General features: G+C 35.6%; 3 protein-coding genes across 3 annotated transcripts; 2 read left to right on the top strand and 1 right to left on the bottom strand.

Annotated features, from left to right (window-relative positions):
• Window positions 1-65: 65 nt before the first annotated feature.
• Window positions 66-2,217, top strand: LOC132278668 (protein BRASSINAZOLE-RESISTANT 1). The gene is made up of 2 exons (XM_059780511.1): window positions 66-580; window positions 1,200-2,217. Exons 1-2 carry the CDS (start codon window positions 323-325, stop codon window positions 1,869-1,871), a joined length of 930 nt encoding a protein of 309 aa, XP_059636494.1. The 5' UTR covers window positions 66-322; the 3' UTR covers window positions 1,872-2,217.
• A 1,556-nt stretch (window positions 2,218-3,773) lies between these two features.
• LOC132278667 (uncharacterized) lies at window positions 3,774-12,290 on the bottom strand. Its single transcript, XM_059780510.1, has 4 exons — window positions 11,718-12,290; window positions 5,289-5,430; window positions 5,066-5,207; window positions 3,774-4,695 (listed from the first exon to the last, which is right to left on the bottom strand). The coding sequence occupies exons 1-4, from the start codon at window positions 12,100-12,102 to the stop codon at window positions 4,378-4,380; spliced, it is 987 nt and encodes a 328-aa protein (XP_059636493.1). The 5' UTR covers window positions 12,103-12,290; the 3' UTR covers window positions 3,774-4,377.
• Window positions 12,291-18,889: 6,599 nt separating this feature from the next.
• LOC132279053 (peroxisomal membrane protein 11A) lies at window positions 18,890-20,054 on the top strand. The gene has a single exon (XM_059780975.1). The coding sequence runs from the start codon at window positions 19,011-19,013 to the stop codon at window positions 19,800-19,802; it is 792 nt and encodes a 263-aa protein (XP_059636958.1). The 5' UTR covers window positions 18,890-19,010; the 3' UTR covers window positions 19,803-20,054.
• The last annotated feature ends 561 nt before the right edge of the window (window positions 20,055-20,615 follow it).

Raw genomic sequence — 20,615 nt, 5'->3', positions numbered from 1 at the left:
GTCTGTGTCCATATACACAGTAACATTCCCCAGAATAAGCTTTATCTGTGTCTACTACTGTCTATTTACATCAGAGAGAGTGAGAGAGAGATTACAGAGAGAGAAAAAGAAAGGAGAGAGAGGGGAGATTCTTCTACACTTCCAACGAGGGGAAGCGTATTCCTCGTGAATACTACTTTCCCTGCAACGCAATACCCACACCCCCTTCTCTCTGCACCTGAGACCCTGGTCTGTACTGTTATATATAGAGAGAGAAAGAGAAAGCGTGTAAGTTTTAGAGAGAGAGAGAGAGAGAGAGAGAGAGAGAGAGAGAGGGAGAGAAATGGTGTGGGATGGAGCTGGATCATCGTCATCAGCTGCAGCAGCTGAAGCAGGGAGGAGGAAACCGTCTTGGAGGGAGAGAGAGAACAACAGGAGGAGAGAGAGGAGGAGGAGAGCCATAGCTGCCAATATATACGCGGGCCTGAGGGCTCAGGGCAACTTCAATCTTCCCAAACACTGTGACAACAACGAGGTCTTGAAAGCTCTCTGCGTTGAAGCTGGTTGGGTCGTCGAACCTGATGGCACCACCTATCGCAAGGTACCCTTTTCTTCTCTCTCCTCGTCTGCGTTTTTTCAAATTTCTCTCTCTATAAATATATATATATGTTCTGCATGCATCTATGTGTTCTTTGTGATCTGAATTACGTGGTTTCTGCTTGATCTCGTTTAGATCTGAAGAATTGGGAGATGGGTTTTTTTTAATTTGGATCAAAATTGTAATTTTCTTATCTATTTTAAGGGGCTGGGAAATTATTGATGAACTCTGTATGTGTTTTTAACTGTGATTAAAAAAAAGGTTAAATGCACTGTTATCAGGCACAATTTTAGCAATTTAGTGAATAATTTATTAAGTTACTTTCTCCTAATTCAAAATGAGTTCTTAGTTCAATTGGCATGTTAAAGTGAATAGTTTGTGAATTTTCCTTGTTGGTTCCCAAAATGGGAAATGTTGCTGAAACTCATATGGGAATCAAAGTTTTCCCAATAATTTCCTTTTCAATTTCATGTCTTAAATCTCAATTTATGATTGGCTGAAAGTGTGTTGTGAACATAATTGTGATCAATTTGCAGCTAATTCAAGGAGAATTTTATATGTGTTTGTGTATTCACTTACTTTCACCATCTAAATGCATTTGATTTAATTTCTTGTAAAACAGGGAAGCAAGCCACCTCCACATGAGATGGGAGGCACTTCAACCAACATAACCCCAAGTCCACCATCTTCATATTTCCCTAGCCCAATTCCTTCTTACCAACCAAGTCCCTCATCCTCTTCCTTCCCGAGCCCATCCCGACTCGATGCCAATGCATCATCTCAGGCATTTGCTTTCCTCCGCAACTCTATTCCTTCATCTTTTCCACCTCTCCGAATCTCAAACAGTGCCCCTGTAACCCCACCCCTCTCTTCCCCAAATTCTAGACTTCCTAAGCAGACCTTCAACTGGGAGTCCATTGCCAAACAATCTATGGCCTCCTTGAATTACCCATACTTTGCCGCGTCTGCCCCAGCAAGCCCAACTCGGTGTCAGCGCACTACTCCGCCCACAATACCTGAATGCGACGAGTCCGACACCTCCACTGTTGATTCCTGCCGATGGGTGACCTTCCAAACACTTGCGCCTGCCATGGTTCCGACTTCCCCAACCTTTAATCTTGTGAAACCTGTGGCTCAGCGAATCTCCCCCGAGGATGCGATCACAGAGAAGGGGAGAGGTCCTGAATTCGTGTTTGAGAGCGTTCCAGTGAAGGCGTGGGAAGGAGAGAGGATTCATGAGGTGGGATTGGACGATTTGGAACTCACACTTGGAAATGGGAAGACTCAAATTTAAGCTTCCAAATTTATTCAACTAGGTGTGGAAGTGCATTTGCAGTTCTGGAGGCATTGGTTTTAGAGGTATAAGATAGTAGTTGCACAAATGCAGGTCTTGAACCAAAATTTGCTTTCCATTGAGGAATTGAATTTTCATATGTTTCTCTCCCTTACATTTTCTCTTCATTCAATTATTATGGTACCCTCCCTAAATTGTTTAGGGTGTTTGTAGATACTGTGTTCTGTTTTTCATTGGGATCAAGAGTTGATTGCCCATTGTAGACTTTGTGGGATGAACCCACAAAATTGAACCAGTTGACAATATTTTTAAATTAATAGATGCATCTTCTTTAGTATTTAGCAAACTTTTGTGTGTGTGGGTGTGGTGGTGGTGGTGTTATTGTTGTTGTTGTTGTTGTTGAAGTGATCATTGAACAGATTGAACTGGATTTTAAAAGGATTGAGAAGTCTGATGGTGTGTGAACTTGATTTCTATGATTGTGGCTTGCAAGTTAAAGTTTTCATCTTTTGGACTTTTTGGCCCCTCTAGTCGGGTGGGGCCCACTAAGGGTAGCTGGCTTTTGATATGTCTTATATTCATGCACATACTATCTTTTTCATGTATTAAACAAAGAGGGAAAAAACAATTGAGTGTCATGAACTTTTTTAGGGTGGTTGTGTTTTGTGTAGTAAGGCCATTCTTTGTTGTCTTGATGGAGGGACCTGCTCTTATCCACACCTCTAACAACCAGGGCTTTTCATTCTTGTAGTTATATGGGGGCATGTGGCTTCTGTCAACCTGTCAATTTTAGAACTTTCTCATTCTTTCAATGTATCCAAACACCTTCAACAGATTGTTCCTGGTATCATCCTCATCAATCATCATCTTATTGATTGCTTGAAAAAATACTAGTCTTTTGTTTATTTATAACAAGTATTTTTTTTTTTTTTTTTCCTTAATTGGTACTCACACACATGCCTCTACTGAGGCTCGAATTCCTGATTTCCCTTTGAAAAGTAGGAGCTTGGTACCATAAGGCCATTCTTCTTTTTTTTATTTATTTTTTATTGTAAACTAATTTCTCTTGAGATTTATTAAGGTATTTTCTTATTACTTCATCCTTAGAAGTAATTTTTTTTTTTTTTGTTAATTAATTTTTTATTTGAACAATTTATTCTTCCTTCTCTTCTTGGTGTTTGTATGTCCATCCAAAGAGGTTTATTTTCACTTATTTTATCAATAACAAGTAGTACTGTTTTAAATTTTTGCATAATATGTTGATTTTCTCTCTTAATTTTTCTTATCATCCCACCTTAGCATTTTTATTTCAACTACATTGATGTTTTCTTTTCGTTTTTTTTTCTTTTTTTTTTATTTTTAATGTTTTTACTTTCTATTTCATATAACTGACCCAATAAGTGTCCAGTAAAATCTCTCTATGGTATATGTTTATGAATTTTTTTATTTTTTTGTTTTTGATACATAATCTGTGAAACAATATTTTGTACTAGTGACATGAAAATCATGCCTTGTGCATATAGGAGTCAAGAATATGGCTTTTTTTTTTTTTTTTTTTTTAAAGAAAAAAAAAATGTTGAGGAATATTTACTTAATTGACTCGAGAATATTGGCTTAAAAAAAGGGGCCAAGATAATAATATCAAGGATATTTGTTGATAGATGGTAGAACTTGTTAATAATAAAAGGTTCTACACACCACCAATCATTTAGTCTAAATGATATGATCTATCCTTCCAAAGGAATCTGCTTGCTTTAACTTTCGAAAAAGAAAACGAAAAAAACATAAACATAATCGAAAAAAATAAAAATAAAAATAAAAATAAATAAACTGGTGGGATGCTGCCATATAGAAAATAATGCCAAAAGCTCTCTCCAGCATGATTTATGACAATGTAGCCAATAGGCAAGTCAAAACTTCGTTAACAAGAAAAAAAATATTGTATTTTTTTTTTTTTTTGTGACAGTGAGAATTTTATTACAGTTAAAGAAAGTTCAGTCTTGAGTACAAAAAGATTTACATAGGCTGAGACCTGTAATGAGAAATCTCTAGGAACTTGATTAGCATCTGTTCTTCCATCATTATTTTAAAAATAAAAAAATAAAATCTAATTGGAGTACCCCCACCCGTACCAACCCCATGACACAGGTGAGTCCGTCCAAATTATTACCAAAGGTCTGTCCTACCATCCAACTGCATTATACCCGTAGGGCCTTCCAACATCGAAGACAAACAAAACATACTGAAGGTCCGTCCTATCATCCAACTGCGCTATGCCCGCGGGCTTCCAACATCGAAGAGAAGCAAAACATGCATGCACTATGCGGAATCAAAAGAGTAAAGATAGGTCTTGTGGATGAACAGACAAATGTAGAAAGTATGCTAAGTAAACAGCTAGAACAAACACCATCTATAATCTATCTCAGCTTTTCACATCTCATGCTAGTAGTATCTTTTCACTATTTGATTCCTATGATTAGTGAGGTCTCATATATTGCATGGCGATTCAGGCATCAGAAAGGATAGCATTCTCCACAGCTGTAGTTGGTACCTCTTTCGCCTCCGGCTTGACAGTGCTATTGCATTCTTGGTATCTGAAGCATGTAACAAGATGATCATTAACCAACCCTGCTACCTGCATGAATGAATAAACGATAATAGGTCCCACGCAACGGAAGCCTCTCTGCATCAGATCCTTGCTTATGAGTTCTGCTTTTGGTGTCCGAGCAGGAACTTGACGTGCATAGCGGAAGCCATTTCTTAGTGGCTTGTTGTTTACAAATCCCCAGCAGTAGCTGCTGAAGGAGCCAAATTCCTGCTGAACCTGCAAAGGAATAGAAAATCAAGTGGCAACAACAAAAAATTTGAGAACCCATTCGGCAAATCAGACCACAACACTCTAATTTCGGACAAATCTTTTGAGTTTAACCCCCTTCTGTTCTAATACAAAATAATCATATATTAGGTTCAAACCAAAATTGTTTATTTCTGAAATAGATACTCGAAACAAAATTCAACCCTAATCAATAAAGATGGGAGTTTCCCCTTTCTATGCCTACAAGTATGTGCAGTCATGAAAATCAATACATTATTCATGAATTCAAGCTTGAACTTGAAAATCTTATGCTTAGCCGCGCACTTATCATGAGCATAGGTTGGAAGGATTGATGTCTTGACCTAAATTCTATTATTACCTTAAGCACCTGGTTAGCATTCTCCACTACTGCACGGAGCTTTGGTTCAGACAGCAATGTGCTGCAATTTGCTTTCAGTGACAGCATCTTCTTCTCGTCAAACTTCGCAATCAATGATGGGTCGAAATTGTCAAATAGCTTCCTGCCAAAGAGTTTTAACAAAACGTCAAATATGCATTTTAAGTTGAAGCAAAATGTATAGAGGATGAAAGATAAAAAATACCTGAATATCTCTCTCTTCTTGAGAATCGCTGGCCAGGTGAATTCTGCCAATGCTTGAGATAAAACAAGTAGCTCAAATAGCTTCCTATCATCATATACCGGAACTCCCCATTCTTCGTCGTGGAAAGAAGTATAAAGCGGGTCTAAAAAGAGTGGGGGGAAGCAGAGGTCAGTTCTGGTGAAGTAATAACTTACTTGGTTCACTAACATAAATTAAACAAGGTCATCTGGACGACAACTTAATGAAGTTCATTTCTGAATTTCTAGCATTTTAATTCACAAGTTTGCTATAGGGATTGGACTTGTCATAAGAATCATCATATCATATGAATCACATATAGAAGTCAGATTATTCAACAAAATTCTAAATTGACAGTTTTGCAAAGTTTATAGAGAAAAGGGGGAGGAAATAGATGAAATTTAAGGATATCAATGCACAAAGGAGTGATTTTCCCAATTAATGTTTATATTCCCACAAAGTGACCAGCCTTATATGGTATGTGACCAATTAAGTAGCGAAACCATTTAAACAAAGCCTAAAAGCTTGTGCTTATGTAAAATCCACTTGACTGCCACTTTTCACTAATTGTGATTGAAAAAAAATTCAAACTACTATTTAATAAAAGCGCATGTCATATGAGAACCATATAATTCATAGAAAACCCATCATATTTGAACATTTCAAACCGTATATTGCTAATAAAATGAGGGATAGTCCTCTGAGATGTTTTGGTCATGTGCAACATACCAACTAACACACTAGTGCAAAGGAATGTTTGAATGGGAGTTAAAAGGTGCCAAAATAACAAGAGAAAGGCCAAAAGGAGGTTTGAGGCTGTGAAAAAGGACATAATGTCTGGAACTTACCTGAGATTTTGGCTTCAATTGGAGAAGAAAGATTCATGTAGCAGCAAATAGTTGGGATTAATGTTGATTAAGTAGTGTTAAGTTGATCTAATTGGGAACCTGTGATATGAGTTCTCAAACTAACAGATCAATTTATAGACATTAAACCATGTCTAAGGAACTGTGTTAGGATGGCTTATTTCCTTAGAGGAAGGAAGAGAAAGGGAATGGAAAGGGGGAGGGAGAAAGAGGGAGTACACGATGTGTTCATTTGATGCCTTGTAATATTGTTATAAAAACATGAGGAAATCAATTTATCCAACCAGACAACCTCCCTCATTTTAAAATCTATTTTAACACCCTTGCTTTCAAGATTCAAATTTACTTTTAGCAACATAATTGCCTCTGACCTCAAATTAGAGTTGAATCACAGTTGCCAACCATATGTGTGCATTAGCGTATTTATGTTCAAGTTTCCCAATAATTGTCTCACTACTTCTTCACATAACTAAGGAGAAATAAATTATGCGGGGGCATCATTTGCATATCTATTGTAAATATGATAATCCTTTTTTTCAACTCAAAATCACAAACCATATCTCAAGAAGTGCATGGCACTTGCAGCAAATGTCAGTAAACTCACACCAAACCAACACAACAAACATCCCTAAAGCAGAAAATACTTCAAAAAGAATAATTTATATTCACAAACCAGCATATAAGACAAAGATAATGCTAAGATAATGAAACTTAAAATGACTTGGGAATGAGATGGTCATTGCTCTGGATATGTTCTTCCATGGAAATGCTTGCAACTTAATTCTACGGTTTTTAAGAAAAAAAATCCCAAAATCATCCTGAAAAACTACTTGATATGCGTCATAAGGGTGCAAATAAAAATTCGTCCTAATCGGGTAGCTTAAGGAAATTAAATCTGTGCTATAAATTCAGGACACTGTAGCACTTGAAATAAAACCATCTAGTTAATAGGCATATTTAAGCCAATTTATCTTCATATCCAGTCTTGGGCTGAACAGATATTAGAAGAAATCTATTGAAATGGTGCTCTTCGAGACTCAAAAGGTGAGTAATCATTTTATAAATATAGTTAAAGTCTCCCCCACGTGCATTATCTTCAGAATTCAACTAAGCCTAGATATCAAATCAATATCTTTATGAACGTTGCACCACTCTTCATCAACTCATGTATTCATTTCCGTCCGATCATCTCAAAGTATAATTAATCACACTTCAAACTCAGAGTGCAAAATCTCTTCCTTAGAACTTTAATGCTAAAATCTCTTCATGAACGCATGTATTCATCTATGTCCAATTAACTTAACATTTAATGAACTTAAACTTGATTTATACATAAATACCATACTAAATGAATTAGATTAATTACATCATGCATAAAATTTCACTAAGCATTTATAAAGTTAGAGTTAAGACTTCATTAATTTAATAATTCAAACAATTATTTGAAACATTAATTACACAATTCCCTCAATTGTTCCAAATTATTGTCATTTTATTGGACTATTTATTTATTGGTTGGTAGAGTCTTATGCATCAATTATGATGTCTTTTCAGACTTAAACCATTCTTAAACCATTACTTAGAGTACATACCGTCGTACCCTTTATTACACTATATTAAAACATAACATACTCAAATTCAAGAGCCCAAAACACTATAACTCCACCATCACATTCCTTCTAAACAGACCCAGATTGTTTTTTTTTTTTTCTCATCCTCTCTTATCTTCAAACCACCTCTCTCTCACATCCCTATACCCCGTAATCTCCCCTCTCTTTCCCTACAATAGTCGTCTTCAAAACCCCTCCTTTTTGAGTGACCATTGCCATGAACGGCATTGTAAATCATCTTATATTCTCTCTTCCTCTCTCCACACAAAAATGGACACGAATATAAAATTATAATATTTTTTATAAGTAAGATTTCAATAAAAAGCACTCCCAAAGTAGAATATGAGACTTCAAGTCCCCATAAGAGAAAATGGTTGTGTGAGTTTCTTGACAAAGAAAAAAAAAAATCATTAAAAAATGCTGAAAGGGGAGCGTTCCCGAGGAACAACTACACAAAAGAAAATAAAGCCAAAGATCACTATAAGCCATTTAATACAATGTGTTCTTGTCATATATTCTAGTGTTAGAGTATATATACATAAATACATAATTTGTATTCAGACATGTTGCAATGAAAGAATTTTAGTGTAGGAGAGATTTGAGAGAGAATTTAGAGAGTGTGGAATTGGAAGAAATGATAGAGGAGGGTTGTTAACATAATATACGGTGAGTGATCTCATGATGGTGCTGATAAAGAGACGCTCGATTTTCTAAGTGTGAGGGAGGTTGGCTAATAAAGGGTAGCGGGGTTAGGATTGCTGCAATTAAGTCAGGGAAAAAAGGGTGGTGAAGAGGGATGGAGGCCTTCCGTTATGTTGTTGTCAAGATGAGTTGAGGATTTGGAGAGAAGGGCAGAGGCGATTATGGTGGTGAAGAGAGAAAATAAAGGGATGGAGAGGATAGAGAAAGAGAGATAAAGAGAGATTAGAATTTCTTTTAAGAGATTTGAGAAAAGGGTAGTTGTGTCATTTTAGAAGAATCAAATGTGATAGTTGTGTCTTTCTTTTTTCATCCTTGCAAGAAACTCACATACCCACAGGCCCCATTGTAGACTTGAACCTTCAACCTCCCACTTTGGGAGGTAGAGGAGATACCACTAGGCTACACAACTCTTCATATTAAACGAATGATGGCACTAGACTTAAAAATCATAGGGGAGGTGTGAGGACCTACCACCATAATCAACATATTCATCCTCTTTCGGTTCCCCCTCATGGCTTTGAAACGGTTTAAAACATATGGTGTACAATTCAACCTTGTACTCTCAGCAACTTCTATCATCCATGCGATGTGATCCAAAGCCAATGCGATAGGTCCTGACAAATGGAATCAGAGCCAATGCCCCACTGGAAGTTTGCAAACTTGACCCATACACGTGGAGCAACCTCTTGACTGTCGTGAGGACACCTGTGTGCGGGAGTGTGGTGGACACCTGTGAATGGGATCTCATATCGCTTTAGGAGACAAGTTGCTAACCAAACAAAAGCACTAACCAACTAGGGATCATGGTCATGCATGAGACTAGATGGACAGAGTGGTTGTTTAAAGTTTATGGTCTGGTGTGGATAGCTATGACAGTGGCTATTGAGCTCTTTGTCCATTGATCATTGCATTGAGCGTAGAGATCAAAATAGTGTTCTTTGCTCTAGTGAAGACTCAATTGAAAAAATCAAGATTGAAAATTTGACAGCTAGTTGAAGGCAATAAGACATTGCAATGGAAGTCCAAATTTGCCACACAAAGCTGAGAGGAAACTAGTTGAAGAGGAAGCAAACAGTGGGCCATTTGACAAGCGGTCAATTTTTCCTTTAAGCATTAAAAACTATCTGCTCTGCTCTAACACACACATTTCTATAGAATAGTGTTGTTAAAAGGGTTGTTCTCATAACAAGAGCCCTAAGCTCTCTTTATTAACCAAATAAACGAAAAGGTGTTTAAGGTCTGTGAATGATAAAACAAAGTTAAAAAGAATTTTATTTGACGAGTTCACGACTCTTGTCAATAGAGAGACCTCTTGATATTGTTCCTCTATTTCTATATAACGTTGGATCAACAAAAATGAGGGCTGGCTTTTAATATCCATCATTTAATGCTAGCCTCCTTATTTGGCCACCACTTGACGAAGACATTCTTACTTTTTGATAAATACATACAAATTAGTTCTCAATTTCTCAAATTTTTAGTTTTACCCTTTGTAGAAATGTTCTAGAATCGAAAGGATTGCGAACTAAAACCAAGTATATGGAGCATAAGTTTAATAAAGATTCGGGCATTGGTAATTTAATGATAGCACTTCAAAACCAAATGATCACTCAAAACAACCATTTTCGTTATCTAGGATCGATAATACAAAATGATGGAGAGATAGATAGTAATATAACTAGTAGAATTGGAGCTGTTTGGACAAAATGGAGGCAAGTTAGAGAAATACTGTGTAATAAAAGAATAATACATAAGCTAAAACAAAAATTTTACAGAACTGTCATTAAACCAACTATATTGTATGGAGCGTTGAGCCCTAAAAGAGAAACAAGAACAACGCCTTCATGTTGCAGAAATGAGAATGTCAACATGCATGACTGGAGTACCTAAAAGAGATAGGATCCCTAATGAAAGTGTGAGAGAAAGATTAGGTGTAGCACCCATTGGTGAGAAAATTAGAGAGAGTAGACTTAGCTGCTTTGGACAAACATCGGAGACCTAGAGACACGCCGGTCAAATGAGGAAGGCTAATTGAAATATAAGGCAAGAGACAAAGAGGGCGACCAAACATAACATGGGATGGGGCAACTAAAAATAACTTTACAAAGTTAAATATAGTAAGTGAATGGCATATACTAGAAAAGACTCGAGCATGTAGTCGACCCATATGACCCATTCACGTGGAATTAAATTAGGGATGATTATGCCGACCACCCATTGTAGTTTGTGAATATAATTTATATATTTTTCAATTTTAGTTCATTGATAGTTTTTTGTTTAAAATATATTTAATTTTTTATTCTTTTTTCAAAAGGCAATTTTTCCTTTCATAAATAGCTTCTTGGAATTCTAACTACTTTAGTTTCAATTCAACTAAAAAAATCTTGTGTAGAAATTATGTTATGATTTCAAAACTTTTGCCAAAAATACATAGAAGTACCATGAAAACAATCAGTTAAAAATATCATTTATTTTATATTTTTTAGTATTTTATATATATATATATATATTATAAAACTTATAGCTACAAAATCTTAGTTCTAATTCAGTCAGGGCATTTAAAATAAAATAAAAGATGGTTGGATTTAGAACTGATGTTAAAAAAGTATCAAAAACAGGACTTAACAAAATACAAATTCGTGTGTAAACATCCAAGAGATGACAAAAATGGATTGATTGAGAAGACTAATTTTGGTATCTGAGCATAGACTTGGTCCTCAGCCTAGACTTACCTTCCGTCCAAAGGCCAATTTCAGGTGCACAAAACAAAAGAGAAAGAGAAAAAAGAAACTCACATAAATTGGTATATACATAACAGGTGAATAGATACTCTCTACTGATGTCTGATATGGTCCAATAAGAAATGCATACATCACCTTAAGTTATTAATTTTAAAGGTTGAAAAGAAAAAGAACAAAAAAAATGGAAGTCTACTTTTCTTAATTTTGTAATTAAAGGATAAATGAGCATTTGTGATTGAACGACCGTGAGCAGTATCTACTCATAAGCAGGTAAGTATTATTCATTATAAAGAACAAAGAAAACATAAAATTGTTACAAAAACAATTCCTGAGTTTTCAAAACAATTTAAAAATAGAACTAAACAAGGTTTTATTTATTTATTTTTGGCAGTTTTCTGATCTAAACCAAATAAATCCACAGTTAAGTGATTTTAGCTATGCATAAAAATAAAAAAATTAAAAATAAAAGAATAAAGTAAGAGAGAGACTCACCAGAATTTGGTGTTATCCAGTCGCACCGCTTCACCGGACCAGACACAACCGACGACAGCGTCACAACTTCGACCAAGTCCGGAACAACCTTCATAGGCTTCAAACCATTACATCTCACTCTCCGCTTAGAACTCACTTTCTTCACAAAAGAACCGCTCGAAGACGAGTCCGACGAGCACGCACTGTCCACAGACACATTGCTCCGAACAACCGACTGCGGAGTCTCCGAGACCAACCTACTACTCGGCTTCTGCGCCTTCTTCACCACCTCTTTCTTCCTTCGCGACTCTTCCAAAACCCTAACTCTGTTCCCGGCCACGCCGAGTACAGTTCTGGTCTCGGAACTCAGTTTCACTGGTGACCGGAGCTCAGTAGCCACTGACATTGCTACGCAAATCCAATGATTTTTTTTCCAAATTTGAGGCCTTTTGGGTTCGATTAAATGCTCTATAAACAAATTATATGTATTGTCTCTGCGATTGGTTCGAATTGGATGTGAAAATGTGAAAGAGAGTTGGGGTTTAAAAACAGAGTGTGAACGAAGTTTGGTGTTTGAGAGAGAGAGAGTGGGGAGAGGGCGGAAAACGATGGGAAAACGGACTGGCCGGTTTGGAGGTTTTAAAACAGGGAACACTGTTGGATATGGTAACCGGTTTCAGCCGGTGAGAGAGCGTGCGTGTCCGGTTGCTACTACTGTTTTTGGCTTCCCAAAGGGATAGGAGGTTGAGCGAAATGACGATATTGGCCTTAGATTATTTTCAGCAAAATAGTCTTATCCAAATTTTACATAGTAGTATTGTTTAACTAGAAAACAATATAAAAAAGAAAAGAGACAGAAAATGATAAAGAGAGTTTAACAAACTTTATCGTGTAATGTTTGGAGCGTTATTTAGTAGGATTAAAATATTAAGGTTTGTTTGGTTTAATTTTTTTATTATTGAAAATCAGAAAATTCCTACAAAATTTATTTGGATGACAGTTTCTTAAAATTATTTTTAAAAAGTCTCGTTATTTTTAATAATTTTCTATATATATATATATATATATATATATATATATATATTTTAAATTCTTAAAATTTATTTTTAAAAAACTAAACCAAATAAATAAAATACTCGCTCATAGTCACAATTTAAGTTACAATAAGCAGAAGTGGGAGCAAAAATGTGAGAGTAGCAAAATTAAGTCATAAATTGAAAAAATTTGAGCGAAAGCTCGCGCAGAGCATGAGAGCAGGAATGTGCTCGGAGTGCGAAAGTGATACCTGTTGAGAAAGATTGTGTGACTTAGACTACAATTATTACGTTACAGGGACTAAACATTTCAGCTTCATATAAAAAAGAAGAGGATATAATAAAAATTATTAGATGATCTTGATCCATTTAATATGTGGTAGGCTAATTAATTCAATGAAAGCTCATGTTAAGATATTTTTATAATATATGAATATATTCTTGTAGTATCATTTTTTTAATTCCGAGAATTTAAATTCAACTGCTACACGGAATGTCAATGATATAGGATTAGTTTTAAGTTATTTGGAAAATTTTGTACCATTCTTTTAGCCCTTGGTGCATAGTTATTATTAACAATAACTAAACTTTTTTTTTTCCAAAATTTCTTAATTAAAAAAAAAAGAAGAAATAATTATAGCATTCAATTATCTTTCCCTTAGAAAAATTAATGGCGATGTGACTCTAAAACATTTATATTGCATGACCGACTAAAAATGTTAGATTTCAAACGTCATCATGATTTGCAACTTAAAGGAAAATGATCATTAACTACTTTTAGTTATCATTCTTAATTGAGTTAGTAATGATTTTTCTTTTTTAAAGTGCTAGTAAATTTGTTAAATATCATATCTGTCCCATTCAAAAGAGGATAAGATTAATATATTTATATATAATTATATATTTGTGTGTGTGCCCAGTGTCCACTTCGCAAATATCTTAATTTCCATGCCCTTAATCATACCAATGCATTCTTAATTTTGAAGTCATTACATTTTTATAGCCGACCGGCCTAATATACACTACTTGAAAAATAAAATGAAGGCAACATAACAACTAAAGTGAAAAGAATGTTAATGCAAATATGATTACACCTACTTTCAAATCGACGTAATATTACTTATAAAGTTGCAATCACCTTACGTTATCAACTTTATCAATCTAACAAAAGCTTGATGGTTATGAATTTATTTTGCAGCTGTTTTTACATTGGTCCGTTTGACATGCATTTTGTTTTAGGCGTTTTATTTTTAGCTGAAACAGAAACAATATTTTTGCGGTAAGAGTGTTAAATTGGAAGCACGTTTGGGAACAATGTTTTAGGTGTTTTATTTTTGACTCGTGTTGCGCTACTGTTATGATTTTTGAGTCATGAACAGTTGTCAAAATAAGAAAAAATTTAACTTTTTAGTATTTTGGTTTTGGGCCACTGTTCACGAAATGTTTTAGCACTGTGTAAAATAAAACAATTAAGACTGCACTTAACATGCTTTTGTTGTCAAAATCGATATTGTAGCAACCCAAAAACAAAAATAGTAGAAACAAAACGTTTGTCAAACGAAAAAACAGCAGAAACAAAACGTTTGTCAAACGAGGCCAACGTTTGCTGCGATTTGAATAGTACCAAACTGCTTTTGAAAAATAGATCAAAGTCAAAAACACCAAATTGAAACTCTGAGTTGTTTCCGCACCGTCGCAAAAGCACTATAGCACAAATAGTGTAAAAAAATAAATAAATAAAAAATCTTAACTATTTATTGTATTTTTCAAACTTGTAATATTTTTTTACTGGATATATTTTCATATTTTTGCTACCAAAAATCTTACAACAAATATACTTCACCAAACATCCTTCTTAATAGTATTAATGAACACATTACAAACAGAAACATTACTTCTATTTGTGATAAAAGCAAAAACACAAAATAATTATGATTTCCAAACATGCCATATATATATCAATATTTATGCGAATATATGTATATAAAAATAAGCAATAAATATTCATAAAATCGATAAAAACATTTTGATGCGAATCCACATGAATGGTCTTTATTGATTATTTTTGTTTTGTGTTCTTTAATCCACTTTGTGTATATGTGTCGGTAGGTATGTAAATTAAAATGGTCTTAATGAACTTTGGTGGAGTTATTTAGCAATAGTGGAAGGAGGGTAAAAGCGGTATTTCATATAGTGAGGGACCAAGTGAACAACCTTAGGCAATGGGTCGCATTCAGTTGGTACTGTGGGAATGTGAGTCGGTTGGTGCATGGATTCGGTGGGGATGTTCCTTACCGTTACGAGAAAGAATCCATATACAACATCCAAGTGACCCGCAAAAGGCAAATGTTAGTGGGTAACTAACGGCTATATGAGTATATGACCTGGTCTATGACAGCTACAAATGGGCCGGACCCTATGGGCTTAAACATGAAGACTTCTGAACTCAATACGATTGGAACTTCAGGTCCATGATGCAGTATGGCGGTTCTATGAAAAATTGGGATGGGCTGAATCGTTTTCAATATATTGAGTATGTGTTTGAATTCCTTTCGCTGCGCAAGTCTATGACTGAACTTTCACTCTTGTCAAATAAGTATATACGGAGTAGTTATTATTATTATTATTATTTTTTCATGGCATCCGAATATAATGTGAGACAAAAATTATAATACTTTCTCGGTCTCACCAAAAAAAAGTTTCTTTTTGGAACTTAGCGTGCTTAGTTTGTAACTCTGAAAACAGTTCTAAAGAACTCAGAAAACAGAAACTGTTATGAGAGAACAAACGATAAATGACTTTTTTTACATTGATATCCCCTGAAGTTTCAAAATTGTGCATTGACACCCCCCTTCAGACCTCTAAAACTATATAAAATTACCTTTTAATCATTTGACTTGTGAACAACTCTATTTAAATCATGAAATTACAAATTTAACTTCATAACTAAATTTAATGGACCAAACTAATTTTTTCATCTCTTCTATACATATAAATATAGTTTATATATAATAATACTTATACCACCATAACCACAACCACAACCACAACATAAATATAAAAAATAAATTTTTTTTTTTTTAAATAGCCAGATAATTGTACATCACCATAACCACCACCATCACATCCAAATATCACAGTAGAATTTTTTTTTTTGAATACAACTATGGTCAACCCATACTTATATGTCCCAAACACTACCAAAACCACCACCACACCAAGATAACATCACCACCAACACACCCAGACTTTACCAGAACCACCACCACCCTCACAATAGAAAATATATATATATATTTTTTAAAACACCCTGATAACATAGACACCACCATAACTACACCCAAACAATACCACAACAACCACCACCAAAGTAGGGGGAAAAAAAAAAAACAGTCATGGCCAGCCCAGACCCAACACATCAGGGACAAAAAAAATAAAGCAACCATATCTGAGATCGAGAAGAGAGAGGGAGTGTTGACAGCTAAGTACTAAAATGATAAAAAAAAATAATAATAAAAAAAAAAAAAAAAATTTAAGATTATGGTATAGAAATAGGCATAATGATGAGGTAGTTTTGTCAATTAATAAAGTTAATATTTTGTAAATTAATTGAATTAGATAATAAGGGGCAAATATGACATTTAAAACCATTAAAAAAGTCATTGATGCACATCTGTTTTTTTAATGCAATTGATCATTTTTTTTAATTGTAGTGGTAAGTTCACATATTTTAATTGCTTTTATAATTTCTGAGGATAAATTAAGAATGTTAAAAAACAGTAACATAAAAATTTGAATTGGAATAATTATTTTGAGACAACAAGTCAACATTTTTCTTTTGTTTTTTTTTGTGTGATGGTGAGAGTCTCTCTTAGAAGTATACTTTCCCTTATTTTTTGTCAGACAAAAGAAAAAAAAGTATAGCCGCACCTTTTGAGGATTGACAACCAGATATACAGATAAAAGTTATTCATTTTTTAAATAATAATACCCTTTTAAGTTTGAAAAATGAACAAGAGATCTTGATAATAATGAATTAACTTTATTATTCTTTGATATAAAATTGGTAATTTAATTGACTTAAATATCTTGGATTAAAACCAAACCCAAATCCAAACCTTTCTCTTTGTATATGTGCGTGTATATATATATATACACACACACCCTACATAATCACCGCGGACGAACCCCTCAGCCGCCGCAGCCGCCGCCGCCATCATCATCACCAATTCACCGACCACCACCACACGAAACCCAACTCCTCAAAATTACACCCATATAAGCCAAACAAGGTCTTCTTCACAATCGAGCTCACCACCGCGGTTCCTCATCACAGCCGAGTCCGTTGTTGCTATTGATGCCATCACGCCGCGATCAGCCGAGAAGCTCACAGAAGAGCTTTTTCTTTCCTGTCGGTGCCGCGCCGCAAGGTCACAACCCATCTTCTTTCCCGCCGGTTCTATCAATAGATCACTCGGCCGGAGACACTGTCTGCTCCAAGTGCGGTCACCTTCGCCAATGAGTCCAGCGACAACGCCCGGTCCGTGTTAGAGGACCCACAAACCCTCTTCTCACCGACAGTGGTCTATCCACCGTCATATCGAAGCCCAATGTTGTTTGCGGTGGCGACACCAACTCAGCTGACGAGGTGCAGGTGGCAACACACAACTCGCCGACCTCCCAACCCTCTTCGATTCTCCTCCCAACACCCGATTTCTTCGATTCACCTCCTAACCCTCTCTGATTAGATCTCTTCGTTGTGTGGGAGGTGTGCGGCGGTGTCGTCTCTTTAAGAACAACCGACCTCCAAAAAACTCAACCTCCAACCACCCTCCGCCACCGCAGCCGCCACTAACAACGGCGGCGATAACCAATTTCACGGCTTTACCAGGCTTCCCCTTCCATCTGGTTCTATAGCTAAGGGGCTATAGCAACCAATTTCCGTGCGTGTGTATATGTATAAAGGGTTATAACGTAATTTTGCAAGGTCTGATATTTTTGTAATATATTTAAATTTAATATTGAGAGGTAATTTTATCTTTTTATAAGGCTTAAAAATAAAATTTCAAACGAGGGATATCGATATCTAAAAAATGAGTAATTTTTATTTTTGTTTCCTTTTATCAAATATAAGGAAATGTAGCTGTTCTTTACCCATAAAATAAATAGGATTGAGTTGTCCTTGTCTAAATGACTAAATTGGCTAGAAAATTTCCAAAGAAGGATAGCAATTCCAGCTGGCCCCTGCTGGTTTCACTGTTGATGTGGAATGTGGATTATGTGGACAAAATCAGGGTTTGCGTATCGGCAAAAGGCACGCACAACAATAATAGATAGTGAAAGTTACACAAGCATGCGTTTTGTTTCACTAGTTCCATACTGTATCCTTTCACGCGCCTATTACTACTCGATTTGCAATTTAGTTCAGCAATTGAATTTCGATCATTTATCCTATGTTTGGCAATACCGTATTCGTGATTTAAATTTGATATTAGAAAAGTTTTAATTCAAAATTAATTTTTTTTAAAAATTTTAATTTAAAACATTAATCATGAGCTTCCAAATGCTATATTAGAATTTTTATTTAAATATTGTTACATCAAATAAATTAAGATATATGATCAAATATCTAACAATCATACAATATCAATTACATATAAGTGAGTGATGAATGGTGTCGCATAAAATTAATTGTATTCGTTTTATTTTTAATTTTTTTTTCATTTATTATAAATTTAACTTAAAAACATTTCAATTTTTAATTCGAAACTAGCTCAAACACTAGCACATGAATCCTATCATCATTTGTTATTGAGTAGGTTTACGGTCCAAGTAACTTTGAACAAACTAACATCTCACACTCAAAACACTATGCTGCTTGAATCTGATTTAACTTTGAACCTTGGATTATAATTTATATTAATCTTAAATTGAACCCAACAATATTTAAAGGTCGGGTTGAGGCTTATGCTCTTAGAATCATGGCTTTTCGCCCATTGATATAATCAGGGTCGGACTGCCAAATACGGGTTGTCCAGACCAAAGTCCGATCCTAGAAAGCGAGTATGATACTTTTGTACACTCAAACGAGTACACCTCCTTTCCTAGATAACTGAACCCCGTAACTGATTTCGAAGTTTCTCTGCATCCATGACCAACAATACGACGTCGCTTCATTTCATCAACCTGTCTTCATCCATTTTCTCTTACCAAAATGAAATCATGTACTTGAACATTAGACTTTCTCTCTCCTTTCTCTCTCCTTTCTCTCTGCAACTCCATGGAACCCAAAGCGTCAAACCTCTCTTCTTCGCTGACCCACAAAGACGCTGTCGTCCCAAAATCAACAACAACAACGAAGAAGAACAGAGATTTCTTGAACCACCTCGAAGCCTACCTCGCAAAGCGCGACGGCGTCGACAAGCTTCTCAAGATCTCACGCTACGCCACCAAGATCATCCTCGCCTCCGCCGTCCTCCCGGAAACCCTAACCCTAACTCCCCGTCTCAAGAGCTTCGAGTCCAGCGTCGGCCTCAGTCGCAAAGCCTTCAGGCTCGGCAAGTTCGTCCAAGATTTGAACGCTCTACGAAACACATGCTTTAGCTCCAAAGAAGAAATCATTCTCTCCATTATCGCCTACGGAGGAGAGGGATTTTACTACTTCGTTGAACAATTCGTCTGGTTGGCCAAATCGGGCTTGATCGATCCTAAACACTCGCGTAATTTGCAGAAGATCAGTGCTTGGGCTGAATTTATCGGTTATATAGGGAGTATTGGTTTGAAAATTAGGGATTTGAGGATGATTTTGGAGGAGGAAGCTTGTTTGAAATCGAGTATCGAAATTTCGACCACGAGAGGGGTTGGGTGTAGTGAGGAAGAGCGGAAGATGGGGGACTTGAGGAAGAAGAAGTTGATGAAGAAGCTATCGATTGTGCAGGATGTGGCTGATGGGTTGATGGCGTTGGCCGACATTCGAGACGGGAAGGGGCAGCTCTCGGGGCCTCTGTTGCTGTCATGCGCGGGGCTTTTATCGGCGGTCATCAGTACTCACAAGAATTGGTTGTCTTGCTGATTTTGATCGACGAGGTACTTCTCTGCTCGTTTGAATTATGAATTAGGGTTTATTTTAGATTATAGGAGAAGTTTTGATTATGCAATTTTTATGCTGATTCCGGAATCAAATGGGAAGAAGGGAGAGCGTTGAAGCTCTCATACTGTCAATTAAGGGGTTGTAAATTATAGTGATATGTTCTTTGCTTCTTTCCTTGTGACATTTCTCATGAATAATTAATAAATATGCCCCTTTCATTTGAAGAATTTAAAATTTAGTATTGTAGCAATTTGTTGCATAATATTGTTACTGATGGTGTAGTTCTGGTTAGATCATAGCAATTCTTTTAAAATAAAACTAATTACATATCAGTGGATTTGACTGAGAGAAATTGTGTTTTTAGTGGGACCAATAGCAGGGGATGAAGAGAGAATATTAGAGGAGGCGAAGAATGTGAACAAAATTTGGTAGTGCTGTTCTTGATGTTTTGGAAAAATAGGAATACAATGATAAAGCAATTAGAGTTATTATTTCAACACTTTTCAATTTCTCCAACTTTTGACAAGCAGATATAAGTTTTAACACGATACAGTCTCATTTTTGTCTGTTCCTTTTTATGGTTACTCACTGAGTGGAGCAAACATGAGGAGATGTTTACATTTTGTTTTATTTTGTTTCCCTGAGATGGTTATTTAAATATATAAAGATTGGTATTATTCAAGGATAGTTTTAAGTATTTATTGTAGATTTGTTTTTTATTTATTTTGGTAAGTAAGCAACACACACCCATTTTACACTACTTGGTAATTGGGACTTAAACATTTGACCTCCTAT

This window comes from Cornus florida, unplaced genomic scaffold (genome assembly GCF_030987335.1).
Source record: "Cornus florida cultivar Cherokee Brave unplaced genomic scaffold, ASM3098733v1 CherokeeBrave_3.0.0_Hap2_Chr10, whole genome shotgun sequence".
Classification (NCBI taxonomy): domain Eukaryota; kingdom Viridiplantae; phylum Streptophyta; class Magnoliopsida; order Cornales; family Cornaceae; genus Cornus; species Cornus florida.
This window is presented reverse-complemented; position numbering and strand designations above follow the sequence as displayed.

What these genes read in the sequence shown, in the direction of transcription:
- LOC132278667 (XM_059780510.1), bottom strand. Translation starts at nt 12,102, where the DNA reads ATGTCAGTGGCTACTGAGCTCCGGTCACCAGTGAAACTGAGTTCCGAG. An exon ending in AAGAAGAGAGAGATATTCAG is followed by an intron (nt 5,208 to 5,288) that starts GTATTTTTTATC and finishes ACTCTTTGGCAG; the next exon opens with GAAGCTATTTGACAATTTCG. An exon ending in ATGCTAACCAGGTGCTTAAG is followed by an intron (nt 4,696 to 5,065) that starts GTAATAATAGAA and finishes ATTCCTTTGCAG; the next exon opens with GTTCAGCAGGAATTTGGCTC.
- LOC132278668 (XM_059780511.1), top strand. Translation starts at nt 323, where the DNA reads ATGGTGTGGGATGGAGCTGGATCATCGTCATCAGCTGCAGCAGCTGAA. An exon ending in ATGGCACCACCTATCGCAAG is followed by an intron (nt 581 to 1,199) that starts GTACCCTTTTCT and finishes CTTGTAAAACAG; the next exon opens with GGAAGCAAGCCACCTCCACA.
- LOC132279053 (XM_059780975.1), top strand. Translation starts at nt 19,011, where the DNA reads ATGGAACCCAAAGCGTCAAACCTCTCTTCTTCGCTGACCCACAAAGAC.